General features: G+C 39.6%; 1 protein-coding gene across 1 annotated transcript in view; it reads left to right on the top strand.

Annotated features, from left to right (window-relative positions):
• Nucleotides 1–1,277: 1,277 nt before the first annotated feature.
• Nucleotides 1,278–16,372, top strand: part of CLPX (caseinolytic mitochondrial matrix peptidase chaperone subunit X) — a 41,525-nt gene continuing 26,430 nt past the window's right edge. The window contains exons 1-3 of the mRNA XM_002914250.4: nt 1,278–1,574; nt 12,411–12,571; nt 13,554–13,671. Of these exons, the coding sequence (XP_002914296.1) occupies nt 1,496–1,574; nt 12,411–12,571; nt 13,554–13,671 (358 nt within the window). The 5' untranslated portion in view covers nt 1,278–1,495. The remainder of the gene's footprint in view (nt 1,575–12,410; nt 12,572–13,553; nt 13,672–16,372) is intronic.

The following is a 16,372-nucleotide window of genomic DNA, read 5'->3' on the forward strand; positions in this document are numbered from 1 at the left end:
AGGTCCACCCTTTTAATCCCCTCACTCCCAGCACAGCGCTATGGTTTCTGAGGGATTCTAGGAACACGGTTTGAAAACACTGGATTGAGGGAATTTAGAGTCTCTCTTCTCTCAAAATTCTATTAATAGAGGCAGTAAGGAGTACCTAGGCTGTCTTCAGTCTCTGCCACTTTAAGATGAAGAAGTAGCAGGAGTCAGCTCCCTCAGGGAGAACAACATAGAACACCTGTGGCCTGGGCCAAGGCCAATGCCCTTTCTCATGGCCAGACCCAGGGAACTAGATGTCACGTTTGTCTGATCCAAGATTGATGAGGGCTAAATAACTTGTGTGATTGGGCTAGACTCTGGTTTGCCCCTCTTCTTGCCCTCCACCTGTCCTTCACCTAAGCTCAGAACTAAAGGCATCTAATCTCACCTGGCAATTTCCCTGGGCTTTGGAGTTGACCAAAATCTTAAAAGTAAACACTCAGTGTGGTGCCAGCCAAGATGGGAAAAGAGTCTGATTCATTTGTCGCCATCCTCCCCTTGTACAGCTGGCCGACCTGCTTTAGCTGTCTGGAGAGGAATCAGCCCTGCAGACAGACGTCCAAAGGGTAAGAGAAGAAAACTATTCACCAGGGTGTAGTCGGGTTAAACCCTTAAGGGCACCGACAAAGAATCATAAAGCACCCAGGGACTAGCTACAGCTGGAAGTTATCATCACTTGGCTTGAAGGAACAAGAGAGTTGTCACCCAACAGCGGTAGCTCGGGGAACTAGGTAAAAATACCACTTCCATGTTATAAGTGAGGAAACTAAAGAGAAGGAGAAGATAAGGTACATAAGATGCGGAATCCCCAGGGAAAGGAACTTATTCAGTCTGAATGGTCTAGCAGCAGCCAAAGAATATTAAAGAGTCTTGGGGCTGATAAGCCACCAGTCTCACTTTGACCTTCCCCGCTACCAACCGAAAAAGGCCAGGAGTTACTACCGGTTGGGACTACAACTCCCGGCATGCATCTCCGAGGGCTTGGAGCACACTTTTCGATGCTAGGATCAAGGGACTTTCCGGAAAAACTGCATGTCGGGAATTGTAGTTGTTCCTATTGAGGCAGGCCGCCTACCGCAGAGTGCTCATTGGCGCCCAGGTCACCGCCCCCTTCCCCTCGCCGCTCATCGTTGTATCACGCATGTACACGCAGCGCGTGCCCACGCCCCCTCCCTAGGCCTAGGACGCAGGCGCGCGCACGCTCCCCAGGCCTGGTAGGCGGAGGGGGGTGGGGGGGAAGAGGAGAGGGAGGGAGGGAGGGGGGTTAAGTGTCTACTCTACTGAGTAGACAGACGGCAGTCGGGTACGAAGAGCGCGAAGGCCTGGCTGTCAAGCGGGTGAACTCTGCACTGAGCCTACGGTCGGCGGGAGGGTTCGAAGCCAAGTTAGCGCTCCCTGCGAATAGGAGTCGGGGCGCTGAGACCCGGCGGGCAGCAGGGGGCAAAGCCCCGGCCTAGGCCCAGCGGAGATGTCCGGCTGCGGCGCTTGTACTTGCGGCGCGGCCGCTGCGCGGTTCATCACCTCTTCGCTCGCCTCCGCGCAGAGAGGTAACGAAGTAGTCCCTCACCTGAGCCAGTGGCCGGGGAGTGTACCGCCTGCGGTGGGGATCCCTGGGAGGGCGAGAGGCCTGCCCCACCCTGAGGGTGTGAGGGGACGCGCGGCGTTTCGTCTGGCACCCCCTCCCTTTCCGCGTGGGATGGGGCTCTGCCAACCTCTGGGGCAGCTGGCTCTCAAATTTGAAGTAAATCCCTTGTGCTCCCCCGCCCGCGCGAATTCAGGCCTCTTGACTTTGGGGCCGGAATGTGGCCACTTAGCAGAATCCCTGAAAGAGACCCAAAATGCTCCTTTCGTTAAAAAGTGTGCCCACACCCTACTCGGAGGTCCGCAGGGTACTGCCACCCGCCCCGGCGGCGGCTTCTCCTCCGGAGGCCGGCCGGGTTCCCTTCGGGCCTGTCGGGGGCTCCGGGAAGGGCTCGGGTGAGGGGCTGCCACTGTTGGGGGTCCCCCTGGGGCCGCGGGGCGCCGAGCCGACCGTCCGGGACGCAGGCCGCGCGAGACCCACCGTGTCACTGTCATTGTGCGGCAGCTTACACCGGGACAGAAGCTGGGCTCACAATCCTCCCGGCGCCGGCAAAACCTCGCGGCCAGCAGGGAAGCGGCCGGGGTGATGGGAAGTTCCCGCAGAAATTGTTTTTGAAGTTCTTGGAGTGTCTCGGCAGTCGTTGGCCGGTTTTCCCAACTTGACGGTCCGAGATAGTTTAAGGGTGGCGCTTGTTTACCTTTACTTTCTGTTTATCAGGAGCTCTGAAAGAGTGTCATCCCAGCCAAGAGATTCCGGAAAAGAAACCATTTTCCTCTTCCCCAAATCTATGAATATCAGACTAGAGGCTAGATCCTGTTATAATCACTTTGAACAGATTTTTATTTTGACTTGTCAACTTACGATCCTTGGATACATTTTAAAAAGTCCTCTTTCCTTGTATTTTAGGTTAATTATAAATGCCCTTACCGTTTACTAAAGGTATACTTTTGCGAGTTTAGTTCACAAAGCGGGTTAAAATGAAGTAATGTGGGCAGAAGCATTTGAAAAGTGATACAGAAAAGTAAAGGAGTGAATTTAGTTCCTAGACATTGTTAAACCTGAACAAGCAGATGTCCTTATTCCCAGGAATTTGGGTTGAAAACGCTTGAACGTGACATTTAAATTCATTTATTTGACATCTTTTGGCGGGGACCTACTTTTTTTTTTTCTGGACCCTGTTTTCATGCTGGGGAAAGAGTGGTGAACAAGTCCTCATCTGCAAGTTTAACATTTACTGAAGCAGACTAAGAATAATAGTATTTCTGCAAGTGGGTCAAGTGTATGTGTGTGTTCTCTTTGGGCAGGGAAGGCTTCTTTGACAAAGTTCTTAATTTGTTCCCGTCAGTTGTGCCATAAAATTGAATTATAGGAGGTGTGGTAATTCTTTTTTCTTTTCAGAGCCACCACTGATTTAAAAATGTATCATTAGGTGAAGCAACACAATTTAATGGCTTTAGATATGATCATCTATTTGTTATTTTAAGTTTGTCATAAGTTTTCAGAAATACTGAACCATCGTTTCCGCTGTAAATTAAGCTGAAAATATATCATTGTAGAATTTAATATTTTTATATGACAGTGAAACAGCAGATGGTTTTCACATTGATTTAAGACTTTCTCAAGGCTTCATTAACATAAAATGTTTATTGTCCATAGTAGAAACTCTGAGTATAAACTAGTCTGCAACATAGAGGTATTTTCTTTAAGGACTTAAAAAACTCCAGGAAGGTTATTTTTATTTAGGATTCTTGAAAAGAGGAAGAGAGACAAAAGAGAAAGAAAAATCAGAATTGAACTTTAGCTAACTTGTTATTCTTATAAACATAGAGTTAAGAATTTTAGCAATGATATAGGTAAACAAAAAATTTAATCAAAATAGTCTTAACGCCATGAAATTATACAATGAAGTAAAAATAAAAGTAGAGATTTCAGAGCTCTGCTGAAGTATAGTGCTAGTCTCTATTTCCATTTGTCAGACTTTAAAAATTTTAAATGGTAGTTTGAAAAATTATTTGGTAAATTGTCATGCTAGATAATCAATCTGTTTTCTTTTCCTGGTGGGCGATGTGTATCTCCAATTTAATGTGTTTTTCCTACTGTTCTCTTTGAATATGAAACCTATAGTAAAGTAGAAATTTTAAATATTTTTCTACCCAAATTGCTTATACTTTTCTATCTCTGTGTATTTTTTGTACATATATAAATGTATATATTTTTAATGTGTTTTGCATATATAGCAGTCAGTTTGCTTTCTAAATATGTGCATTTAGGAATGCTTGATTCCATTTACAAATTTCTTCCTTTTTTTTTTTTTTAAAGATTTTATTTATTTATTCGACAGAGATAGAGACAGCCAGCGAGAGAGGGAACACAAGCAGGGGGAGTGGGAGAGGAAGACAGGCTCATAGCAGAAGAGCCTGATGTGGGGCTCGATCCCATAACGCCGAGATCACGCCCTGAGCCGAAGGCAGACGCTTAACAACTGCGCCACCCAGGCGCCCCGTCCATTTACAAATTTCTGAATGACAGTAGTTGGTCTGAATTTCGTCATGAGAATTGTGGGATCAATGTAACTCACCTTGATTTTTGGCTACTTTCTGTCCATGTTCAGTGAAAGGGTTCACCTCCTGAGGGTGTAAGTGAAGATGTGAAGATGCTCAAACATGTTGGCGTCCATAATTTTCACGATAGTTGTGTAATGTGCCTACCTTAACAGTTTTTTAGCTAGATTTTAAGTCTCTCTCTTTTGTTACTTAAATACAATACAAAATAAATAAGGCAACGTGAATAAATGATAGAGCATCTTTATTTCTGCAGTTGCAAACTCTTTCTTTCTTTTTTTTTTTTTTAAGATTTTCTTTATTTTTGAGAGAGAGAGAGAGACCCAGCACAAGCAAGGGGGAAGGGCAGAGGGAAAGGGAGAAGCAGACTTCCCGCTGAGTAGGGAGCACGACTGAGCAGGGCTCCATCTCAGGACCCTGAGATCAAGACCAGAGCCAAAGGGAGCCGCTTAACCGAATGAGCCATCCAGGCACCCCTGCAAACTATTTCTTAATAAACATTTCTCTTTTCTTGGCATATTCCTTTTCAGACCAGCAGACTAGTCTTAGTGAAAACCTATCAAACATTTTTAAACTTGAGGAAATCTGTTATAGGAGTGATGTTATTTTTCTTTATTCAGAAGTATTCAGGGGTGCCTGGGTGACTGGGCTGAGCATCTGATTCTTGGTTTTGGCTCAGGTCAGGATCTCTGCATCCTGATATCAAGGCCCGAATTGGACTCCCCACTCAGTGGGGAGTCTGCTTGAGATTTTCTCTTTCCCTCTGCCCACCCCTCCCGAAGCATATGCGCATTTTCTCTCTCTCAAAACTTTAAAAAAATACATATATATTTTATTTTATTATTATTGTTTTTTAAAGATTTTATTTACTTATTTGACAGAGATAGAGACAGCCAGCGAGAGAGGGAACACAAGCAGGGGGAGTGGGAGAGGAAGAAGCAGGCTCATAGCAGAGGAGCCTGATGTGGGGCTCGATCCCATAACGCCGGGATCATGCTCTGAGCCGAAGGCAGACGCTTAACGACCGAGCCACCCAGGCGCCCCCCAAAAATACATATATATTTTAAAAAGTATTCAGAGTTCAGGAAACAATAACTTGGGCACAAAATGAAATTTTGAAACTAGTAAAAGCAATAAGCATCTACAAAGTTGCTGGCATTATTTGTTGTTTTTGTTTTTGTTTTTTTTCCCAATTTTTGTTAGAGGTTCGAGACCAGGTGGTTAAGCAAGCATTTAAATTCATTTGCCATTTCATCAATTATACACTTAAATACTGTCATTACAAAAAATAGTAAATTTAAGGCAATTTAAATTTTAAGGCAAATTTAAAATTTTTCATTAATTCTATTTCTAAAATTTAAAGATCAGTTTATCTTAAGCTGAATCATTTATGTTTTTTAGAGAATCCTTAGTTTAAGGTTGAATATAGGAAGTCAAATATTTAAAAGTTGAGTAAATTATTCTCCTAGTTCTTGATAGCCCTAAAATCAATGTACCTTTTTCTAATATTTCTTTTTAAAAAGAGCTGCTCTAAAACTCAGAGCGTTTTATTTGTATGACAAAAGTTTTGTAAATGGTTTAGCTTTTAACTGCCTTCTTTTGTTGCTGCCAACTATTCTTTCGAAATATACTTTACAGAAATATTTCCCTTTTTGACTTTTAGAAGGGTTCTTCACCTGAGGTTCACAGGCCTCCAAAGTGTCCAGGAATAGAATTCAGAAGTTCTGTTGATTTTATTTTCACTAATCACTAACTGAAATACAGCATTTCCTTCAATTCTGAGTGGAGGCCACAACCCACAGTAGTATTAGCAGTATCTGTGAATTTGTCACCAAAGTCACAAATATTTTCTTATCACATTACAGTTGTTCATATCTCAAGGTACTCTTTATACTTTCCACTACTTTGAGATCATGGCAGTTATTTAAAAAGCTGTTAAGGGGGTACCTGGGTGGCTCAGTCTGCTAAGCATGAGCCTTTGGCTCAGGTCAGCCTCTTCTTTATCCATTCATCTGTCTTTGGACACTTGGGCTGCTTCCATAGTTCGGTTATTGTAAAAAATGCTGCAATAAACATAGGGGTGCATGTATCCCTTTGAATGTGTCTTTGCATGTTTTTGGGTAAATATGCAGCAGTAGTGGGTACTGGATCATAGGGTAGTTCTATTTTTAATTTTTTGAGGAAACTGTGTGCTGTTTTCCATAGTGGCTGTACCAGTTTGTATTCCCACTAATAGTGTAAGAGGGTTCCTTTTTCTCCACATCCTTGCTAATGCTTGTTGTTTCTCGTGTTTTTTATTTTAGCCATTTTGACAGGTGTGAGGTGATCTCTCATTGTAGTTTTGATTTGATTTCCCTGATGATGACTCATTTTGAGCATCTTTTCACGTGTCTATTGGCCATCTGGATGTCTTCTTTGGAGAAATGTCTGTTCATGTCTTCTGCCCATCTTTTAATTGGATTATTAATTTTTTGGGTGTTGTGTTGTATCTGTTCTTTCTGTATTTTGGATACTAACCCTTTATCAGTATGTGATTTGGGACTATCTTCTCCCATTCAGTAGGTTGCCTTTTAGTTTTGTTGATTGTTTCCTTCACTGTGCAGAAATTTTTATTTTGATGTAGTCCCAATAGTTTATTTTTGCTTTTATTTCCCTTGCCTCAGGAGACATATCTAGAGAAATGTTGCTATGGCTGATGTCAGAGAAAATATTGCTTGTGCTCTCTTCAAGAATTTTTATGGTTTCAGGTCTCACATTTAGGTCTTTGATCCATTTTGAATTTATTTTTGTGTATGGTGAAAGAAAGTGGTCCAGTTTCATTCTCACATGTTGCTGTCCAGTTTTCCCAACACCGTTGGTGGAGACTGCCTTTTTCCCATTGTGTATTCATTCCTGCATTATTGAAGATTAATTGACCATATAATTTTGGGTTTATCTCTGGGTTTTCCATTATATTAATCTATGTGTCTATTCTTATGTCAGTACCATACCGTTTTAATTACTGCAGCTTTGTAGTATAACTTAAGGTCTGGGATTGTGATACCTCCAGTTTTCTTTTTCGTTTTTAAGATGGCTTTGAGTATTCGAGGTCTTTTGTGGTTCCATATAAATTTTAGGATTGTTTGTTCTAATTCTTTGGAAAATGCTATTGGTATTTTGATAGGGGTTGCATTAAATCTGTAGATTGCTTTGGGTAGTGTGGACATTTTCACAGTATTCTTCCAGCCCATGAGCATGGAATGTCTTTCCATTTCTTTGCATCGCCTTGAATTTCTTTCATCAGTGTTTTATAGTTTTCAGAGTATGGATCTTCCATACTGTGTTTTGGTTAACCTTGTTCCTAAATATTTCATTGTTCTTGGTGCAGTTGTAAATGGGATTTTTTTTTTTTTAATTTCACTTTCTGCTGCTTCATTTTTTTTTCTCAAAGATTTTATTTATCTAATTGACAGAGAGAGAAAAGAGGGGGAGAGAGCACAAGCAGGGGGAGTGGGAGAGGGAGAAGCAGGCTCCCTGATGCAGAGCTCCATCCCAGGACCCTGAGATCAAGACCCGAGCTGAAGGCAGATGCTTAACCAATTAAACACCCAGGCACCCCTGCTGCTTCAGTTTTTAGCATATGGGGATACAACAGATTTCTATACATTGATTTTTGTATCCTGTGACTTTTTTAATTCTTTTATCAGTTCTAGTTTTTTGGTGTAGTCTTCAGGGTTTTCTATAGTTAGTATCATGTCATCTACAGATAGTGAGAGTTTTACTTTTTCTTTAACAATTTGGATGCCTTTCATTTCTTTGTTATCAAATTGCTGTGGCAGGACTTCCAGTACTATGTTGAATAAAAGTGGTGAGAGTGGACATCCTTATCTTCTTCCTGACCTTAGGGGAGAAGCTCTTAGCTTTTCACCATTGAGTATGATGTTGGCAAAAAGCATATTTAAAAAATATTTTGATAACTACTTCAAATTGGTTTCCTTTGTTATGTATTTTATTCTGTACATTTAAAAACATATTTTGAGAAAGTGTCCATCCATAGGCTTCACCAGACACCCAAAGGAGTTCATGGCACAAAAAAGGTTTAAAATTCCTGATTCGAAGACTACAGTGATTTCTGGGGCACCTGGGTGGCACAGCGGTTAAGTGTCTGCCTTCGGCTCAGGGCGTGATCCCAGCATTATGGGATCGAGTCCCACATCAGGCTCCTCCGCTATGAGCCTGCTTCTTCCTCTCCCACTCCCCTTGCTTGTGTTCCCTCTCTTGCTGGCTGTCTCTATCTCTGTCAAATGAATAAATAAAATCTTTAAAAAAAAAAAAAGAAGACTACAGTGATTTCTGTGAAGATTTTGTAAGATTGGTGAGTGACTAATCATTTAAACTGTTCAGTACAGTGGTTTAAAAAGTGTGATTCCCTGGGCTGCCGGGATGGCTCTGTCGGTTGGGTGACTGCCTTCGACTCAGGTCATGATCCCAGGGGCCTAGGATCGAGTCCCCCATCAGGCTCCTTGCTCACCAGGGAGCCTGCTTCTCCCTCTGCCTGCAGCTCCCCCCTGCTTGTTCTCTCTATCTCTCTCTCAAATATATAAAATCTTTAAAAAAAAAATTTGATGGTTCCCAGGGGTGGCTGGGTGACACAGCTGGTTGAGCGTCGAACTCTTCTGTTTTGGCTCAGGTCATGATCTCAGGATTGTAGATTGAACCCCTCGCAGGGTCCAAGCTCAGTAGGGAGTTTGATTGAGATTCTGTCTCTGTCTCTCCCTCTGCACCTCCCCCTGCTGGTGCCCACGCTGCTTTCTCTCTCTCTCCCTCTCTCTCTTAAATAAACAAATCATTAAATAAATAAATAAAAGTGTGATGCCCAGACCAACATCATCAGTATTAACCTGGCATTTTGTTAGAAATATGTTCTTGGGTCCCACCTCAGACCTTCTGAGTCAGAACCAGGGAATATTCCTTGCACTCTGTTTTATTTCAGCAAGCTCTCCAGGTTATTCTGGTGCATGCTCAAGTTTGAGAACCACTGGTTTAGCTTTTATGGCATCTTGTTGGTGCAGCCCATAGATTATAGTATGTTAAAACTGCATCAGGGCTAGCCCTATCCCAGGACCCCGAGATCATGACCTGAGCAGAAGGCAGACACTTAACTCACTGAGCCACTCAGGCATCCCTAGCAAAGAAATTCTTAAATTTAGAAGTTTAAATGACATGAACATGTTTTTCAGGTAGTATTTTCTGTGGTAACTTTATGGTTGCAGTGGTTTCATATGTTACTTGGTGAGTTATTTAAGGTGAAGGACTAATTTTTTTTTTCTATTCAGAAAAGGATCATGTTCATAGTTTTTATTTCTCTTAAATTCCTGAAGATAATTTCCTTTCAGCTTTTCTTATGTTAGATATTGTAAATTGATAAACACTATTTTGAAAGATACATTTTATCATAAATGGTATATAATACACTGATATTTTAGAGTTAAGTTTTATTCTTTTTTTTAAGATTTTATTTATTTGTCAGAGAGAGAGTGCACAAGCAGGGGGGAGCAGCAGGCAGAGGGAGAAGCAGGCTCCCTGGTGAGCAAGGAGCCTGATGCAGGACTTGATCCCATGCCCCTAGGATCATGACTTGAGCCGAAGGCAGATGCTTAACCAACTGAGCTACCCAGGTGTCCCAGGGTTAAATTTTATTCTAAACATCCAAGTACAAAGAGTCTCAGTAAGGCCTGTTGTAATTGTAGTTTTCTTTGTGGATACATTGTAATGGTTCAATTAAAAAGTTACATTTGTTAAATAGATTATAATAATTATTATGCTACCATTCATACTAATTTATGGATGTTTTCTTTTTCCATTTTTTAAAAATTTAAATTCAGTTAATTAACATATAACGTATTATTGGTTTCAGAGGTAGAGGTCAGTGATTCAACAGTCTTATGTAATACCCAGTGTTTATTACATCGCATGTCCTTCCTAATGTTAGTCACCCAGTTACCCCATTCCCCCACCTCCTTCCCCTCCAGCAACCCTCAGTTTGTTTCCTCTGATAAAAGGGTCTCTTATGTTTTTTCTCCCTCTCTGGTTTCATCTTGTTTTATTTTTTCCTCTCTTCCCCTATGATCCTGTTTTGTTTCTTAAATTCCATGTATGAGTGAGATCATATGATAACTGTCTTTCTCCGATTGACTAATTTCGCTTAGCATAATACCCTCTAGTTCTATCCCCTTGTTGCAAATGGCAAGATTTAATTTTTTTTTTTTGGTGGTGAGTAGTATTCCATAATTTATGGATGTTTTTAAACACACACAAAATAGGACAAGGGACACCCAAATACCCATCACCCATCCTTAATGTCCATTAACTTTCTGTATTATTGATTTCATCGATCCTTTCCACCATTACTTTTTCTAGATTTGCTTTTTAGATTGACACAGTCAATTCATGAACTATGTTTAATCTCATCCTAATGAGAGTAATGGCTATCATTTACTGCAAAAAAAAAAAAAAGGAAACGTTACACTTGAGAAAATTTGAAATGTCTTTTGAAAACATCACTTAGAAGAAAAACATCAAATGTAGTTTATTTTTTTAAATATTAATATTCAAGTTTAATAGTGTAAAGCAAAATTTTCCAGTCTGTGGATTAGGGACTAGGGTATCATAAACATTAATCCTTTTTTAGTGTTTGTGAATTTATATAGAGATGAGAAAGTTTATATATATCTTTCCTGATAAGTTTGATGGTTTTATTTTTGTATTTTGTGGAACTGGAGATGGCCTAGGGCAGTAAATAGCTAAAGAAACTAGTTCCAACAGTGTACACAAATGTGTTGGAAAATTGGAGTTAATAAAGTCAGTTGTATAAGCAGTTGCTTTTCAGTTGTTTGGAGGACGTTATTTTATTTATTTATTTTTAGAGAGGGAGAAGGGGTGGGGAGGGGCAGAAGGGAGAGGGAGAGAAAGAAAATCTTAGACTCCGTGCCCAGCGCAGAGCCCAAGGCAGGGCTTGATCTCACAACCCTGAAATCATGACCTCAGCTGAAATAGAGAGTCAGACATTAAACCAGCTGAGCCACCCAGGCTCCCCTCAAAGGACGAAGGACGTAATTTTAAGCCCGTTTTTGCGTTTGGATACAATATGTACATATGTGCGTGATCTCTTAAAAGACCTGACAGACAGAAATAAAAATGTAAAGCCTGAGTTGAGAATTTTGCAGGGAATAAAATGAGGGAGATAAAATCACTTTCTTAAATTTACTTAAAACTTGAACCCCTTTCCCCCCTTTCTGTTATTACCTGCCAACAGTGCTCTGATACACTGCTGAGAAACTTCTTTGGCGATTCATTAAGATTCATTAATGTAAATTAGCTTATGCAGGGTTGTGAGTAGCCCTACAGTACTCAGTACTGAAGTCTGGAATTTTGTTTAACCTAAGACCATTCGATTTTCTTGTGTAGGAAACAGTCTGTTAAAGATCAGCTTGGGGAATGCTGCCTTACAGTATGCAGTGTGACTCTTTGCCACTGACTATAATTTATTTAGGGGTTTATTTTGTATTTATATGGGGTCGGCCAACAGTGATCCCATGGACCAAAACTGGCCACACCCATTTGCTTACATATTGTTTGTTTTCATGTTACAGAGTAGTTAGAACTGAGACTACATGGCCTAGAAGGCTGAAAATATTTACTATCCTGGTCCTTTACAGAAGCAGTTTGCCACAGAAGTCAGTGATTAATCTATACCCTTTTTAACAATTTTAACTTCAAATATGGTAAAAGGTTAAAATGTTGAAAGCAGGATAGTGATTACAAATATTTACTGTATTAAGGGTTTTTTTTTTATAGGATTGAAATATTTCATTAAAACATGTAGTTAATGAATGTGAGTAACTTTTTAAAGAACATTTGAAGTTTGTTTTCATTATTGCAGATATTACCCCTTGGTAGTCAAAGAGACAGATAAGTGTTTATGTCAATTGCTTATTTTCATTGGTAAAAATACTGTAAGAAGAATAAGAATATAGGGTGTAAATGGCCTTTCTCCCCTACAGGTGAGGCAGCCCTGTTTTTAAGGGTGCTTTGCCTCTGATGGTGTCACTGTTTTCTCTACCAAAGTTTTGTTATTACTGCTGCAAAAACTATAGCCTTTTCAACCTCCTTTATACATAAGGAATTTTTGTTTTCAGGAAATTTGTTGAAGGCATGTTAATATTTGATGTGTAGACTAATAAATTTCATTATATTTCCAGGTATCTCTTGTGGTCGCATTCACATACCCGTTTTAGGAAGGCTCGGGACCTTTGAAACTCAGATTCTACGAAGAGCTCCCTTTAGAACCTTTACAGAAACACCAGCATACTTTGCATCAAAAGATGGGATAAGTAAAGATGGCTCTGGAGATGGAAATAAGGTATTTAACTCTATTGGCATCTATGTACATATTTGAGTTCCTTCCTTCAAACATTAAATGTAACAATAGTATTCCCTATTCTGTCTATTTATGTTTTCTGTAGGAAATGTGAAATATATAAAATGATATGAAGAATTTTATATAATTTTATTTTGTGTTTTAGTTTCAACCATATATAGTTTTATAAGCATTGCACTTAGCAGTAGTTAAAATTTCTAACACTCCAAAGTAATAAAGGAGCTACATTAAATAACCTATGGAGCCAGCACTCTGTAGGATTGAATTAGGAATAGCCACCATTTCCTGCTTTCACACAACTCTTAACAATTCATGATAGTATAAACCCCACTTCATTCTCTACCTAAAAATTTTTAGTATCTCTATGACTTAATGTTGGACTACTCTGTAGTTAGCAAGTAGATGATCAGTGATTATATTGAGTTAGTGAATTATTATCAATTTTCTTTATTGTGTGAATTTCACTAATACTTGAGTTACTGTTGTATGCAGGACAAAATGCTAGGTGCTTTCCTATTCACACTTAATCCTAATAGTGATTCTCTAAAGTAGGTAAAATTATCCGCATTTTAGAGATGAGGAAAGTTAGATTCAAGGACGTTACGAGTCACTACTTATCAAGATAGTAGCTCCTGATTCAGTTTCACTGAAATGTATTTTACCTGTAGTAACTTTTTTTTCCTAGTGTTAATTGAGTCATGGAAAGAAAGCTGTTTATTATACGTGCTGGGTCATACTTTGTGAAGAAGGAATACAGATAAACATATGTGTTTACTAGAACTGATTTTATTTTTCTGGTAAATAGATCTTTTGATATCTATGATAGAGATATACTAATAATTCCATTCTAGAAATCATTAAAATTATAAGATTAATTACAACCTATCTTGCTTATATTTAAGTAACATATAAAATGGTTGCCTGAAAGTAATAATTGACTCTCTTTTTCTCCTACTTACATTAGAAATCAGCAAGTGAGGGAAGCAGTAAAAAATCAGGCTCTGGAAATTCAGGAAAAGGTGGAAACCAGCTGAGGTGTCCTAAGTGTGGTGACTTGTGCACTCATGTAGAGACCTTTGTGTGTAAGTATTACTTCTTCTGTTGTTCTTTTTCTTTTTTTTTTTTTAAAGATTTTATTTATTTCTTTTGACAGAGATAGAGACAGCCAGCGAGAGAGGGAACACAGGCAGGGGGAGTGGGAGAGGAAGAAACAGGCTCATAGCGGAGGAGCTTGATGTGACTCGATCCCATAACGCCGGGATCACGCCCTGAGCTGAAGGCAGACGCTTAACCGCTGTGCCACCCAGGCGCCCCTGTTGTTCTTTTTCTCTACCTTTTCTAGAAATCATAGACTGCGTAGAAATATATAAATTATATAAGCCAAAGTAATGTTCTTTCTGAACTCACATGATTCTCTCTTATGTTTACCAGATAGCTAAAAATCCCCAGGACTGGTAATACTTTGCGCGGTGGTATAAGAAATAATTTAAGAAAACTATTTGCTTCTTTAATTTGTGTGTGTGTATGTGTGTGTGTGTGTGTGTGTGTGTATTTCAAATTTGGATTTTGTGAGTGTTCATATGTGATAATTGAGCTGTAGGAGAACCAAGGCTTATTTATGCTATATTTATTACTCTATTCTTCAAATACCTGTTGAGCATCTCATATAGCTGGCAAGGTCAGTCATTCAGATACTAAGGTATTTTCCCTGAGTAACCACAGGAGCTAAGCCCTCAATTCTAGAAAGTGCATGATAATTATGAACAATTCAGACACTAAGAGAAGGAAGAAATCAACAGTCCTACTTTTGCTGTTAGTGTCAGTAGCTCTCTCTGAAACACAAAGATGCTACTACAAATCTTTCGTTTCGTGAATCAGATAACTCATCTCTTACATGATTAGAGTTAATGGTAAGGATTCAAGAGTAAATTACGTTGCACTATCATGTCAGCCTTCCTATATAGTCGAACTGTGAAAAGGTCAGTGGTGGGTGAGTTTTGGTAGAAGTTTCAGTTTCTCGGGGCACCTGGGTGGCACAGTCGTTAAGCGTCTGCCTTCGGCTCAGGGCGTGATCCCGGCATTCTGAGTTCGAGCCCCACATCAGGCTCCTCTGCTATGAGCCTGCTTCTTCCTCTCCCACTCCCCCTGCCTGTGTTCCCTCTCTCGCTGGCTGTCTCTATCTCTGTCAAATAAATAAATAAAATCTTAAAAAAAAAAAAAAAGTTTCAGTTTCTCATGATTAGCTGGAGAGGATTCTCTATATTCTAACCCAAATATTGAGACTTGGGTTATAGTTTCACATTTATCATTAATATTAATTGGCCACTATATGAAAAAATACTGTTATATGTAGCATTGTTTTATTGTTTTGGAAAGACTTTTAAAGTAGTTCCATTCTATAGGTGGAATGTTTGAGGTTCTCTTCATGGTGTTGCCTTGTAAGAGAGCAAAGAGAAGAATCAGTTTAAATGAATATTAATTTGGTTGCAAAATAAAATGAAAGAATCAGATGATATAACTTCTAAATAATGTTTGCTATTAACAAATTTGGTGTGAAATAATAAAACTCTAAAAGGTCTGAGAATTCCTCTTTTCATAATGGCAGTGTCATATTAACATCTATTTTAATCAAGAGTTTTGTAATTTTTTTTTCCAGAGAAAGATTTCAATCTTTGTTGACTCTAACAATAATTCCTTAGAGTAAAAAAGGAAACTTTTAAAGTTTGAAATATAAAAAATATTTAATAAATGCCAGTGTATACAATTTTATTCTCATAATCTTATTTTTGTCAGGACAAAAATGAAAATATCCTTATTTTTATAAGTGAAGAAGCTAAGATTTAGCAAGTTTAAGTAACTCATCCATGGTCACAGAGCAGTGAGGATTTGCTATTCAGAAGTTCCTATCCCATACTTTTTTTTTCCTAAAGATTTATTCATTTAGTTGAGAGAGAGAAAGCACACAAGCAGGAGGGGCAGAGAGAGAAGGAGAGAGAGAATCTCAAGCAGACTCTGTGCTGGGCCCAGAGCCCGATGTAGGGCTCAGTCTCACGACCCATCTCACGACTGTGAGATCATGTCCTGAGCTGGAACCAAGAGTTGGACACTTAACTGATTGTATCACCCAAGCGCCCCTCTCTCATACATTTTTAGCAACTGGAATTCTCTTTGGATAAACTAGCTCCAATTGAGATTAAATTTATTTTCCTTTTACACAGTGTTTTCAAAACTCGCCAGGTTGTACTAATCACTGAGAATGGTTGTTAGACATGCAGAGTCTATCCTTCCCTGGAGAAGAGATTCTGTAGATGTTGAGTGGTATGTTTAACAGTGAGATCAAGTATGGAAAACACTTTCTTGTGTTATCTAATCAACTCAAAGCTGAGGTTGTTTCCTTTCGGAATTCTGATTGGGGAGACGGAATGTGGGAGTAGAGAATGGGGAAGAAAAGAATAAAAGAAGAGTAGATACTTAACACATAATTTAGTAAGCCAGCGTCTGTTGGGACAGCCAATACTAGGCTCAGAAAATAAACACAAATGAACATGGCACTGTCCTACCTCTAGAGCTTTACTGCATGGGAGTGATAGGCCCCCACCAGTGAGACGGGGCCCTCCTCTCTTGATTTTGCTGACCCATAATACAGTTCTCTTTTGAAAGCTGAGGATCTTCTGTGTCTCCTCACCGAGAATAGAAGAGTTTTGTTGAAGCTGAGTTTATTCATTTTGTTTGAATCTACATTTATTTGGTTATTGGTTCACAAACATCTTTTTATGTACTTTT

Source organism: Ailuropoda melanoleuca, chromosome 5 (genome assembly GCF_002007445.2).
Source record: "Ailuropoda melanoleuca isolate Jingjing chromosome 5, ASM200744v2, whole genome shotgun sequence".
Taxonomy (NCBI): Eukaryota; Metazoa; Chordata; class Mammalia; order Carnivora; family Ursidae; genus Ailuropoda; species Ailuropoda melanoleuca.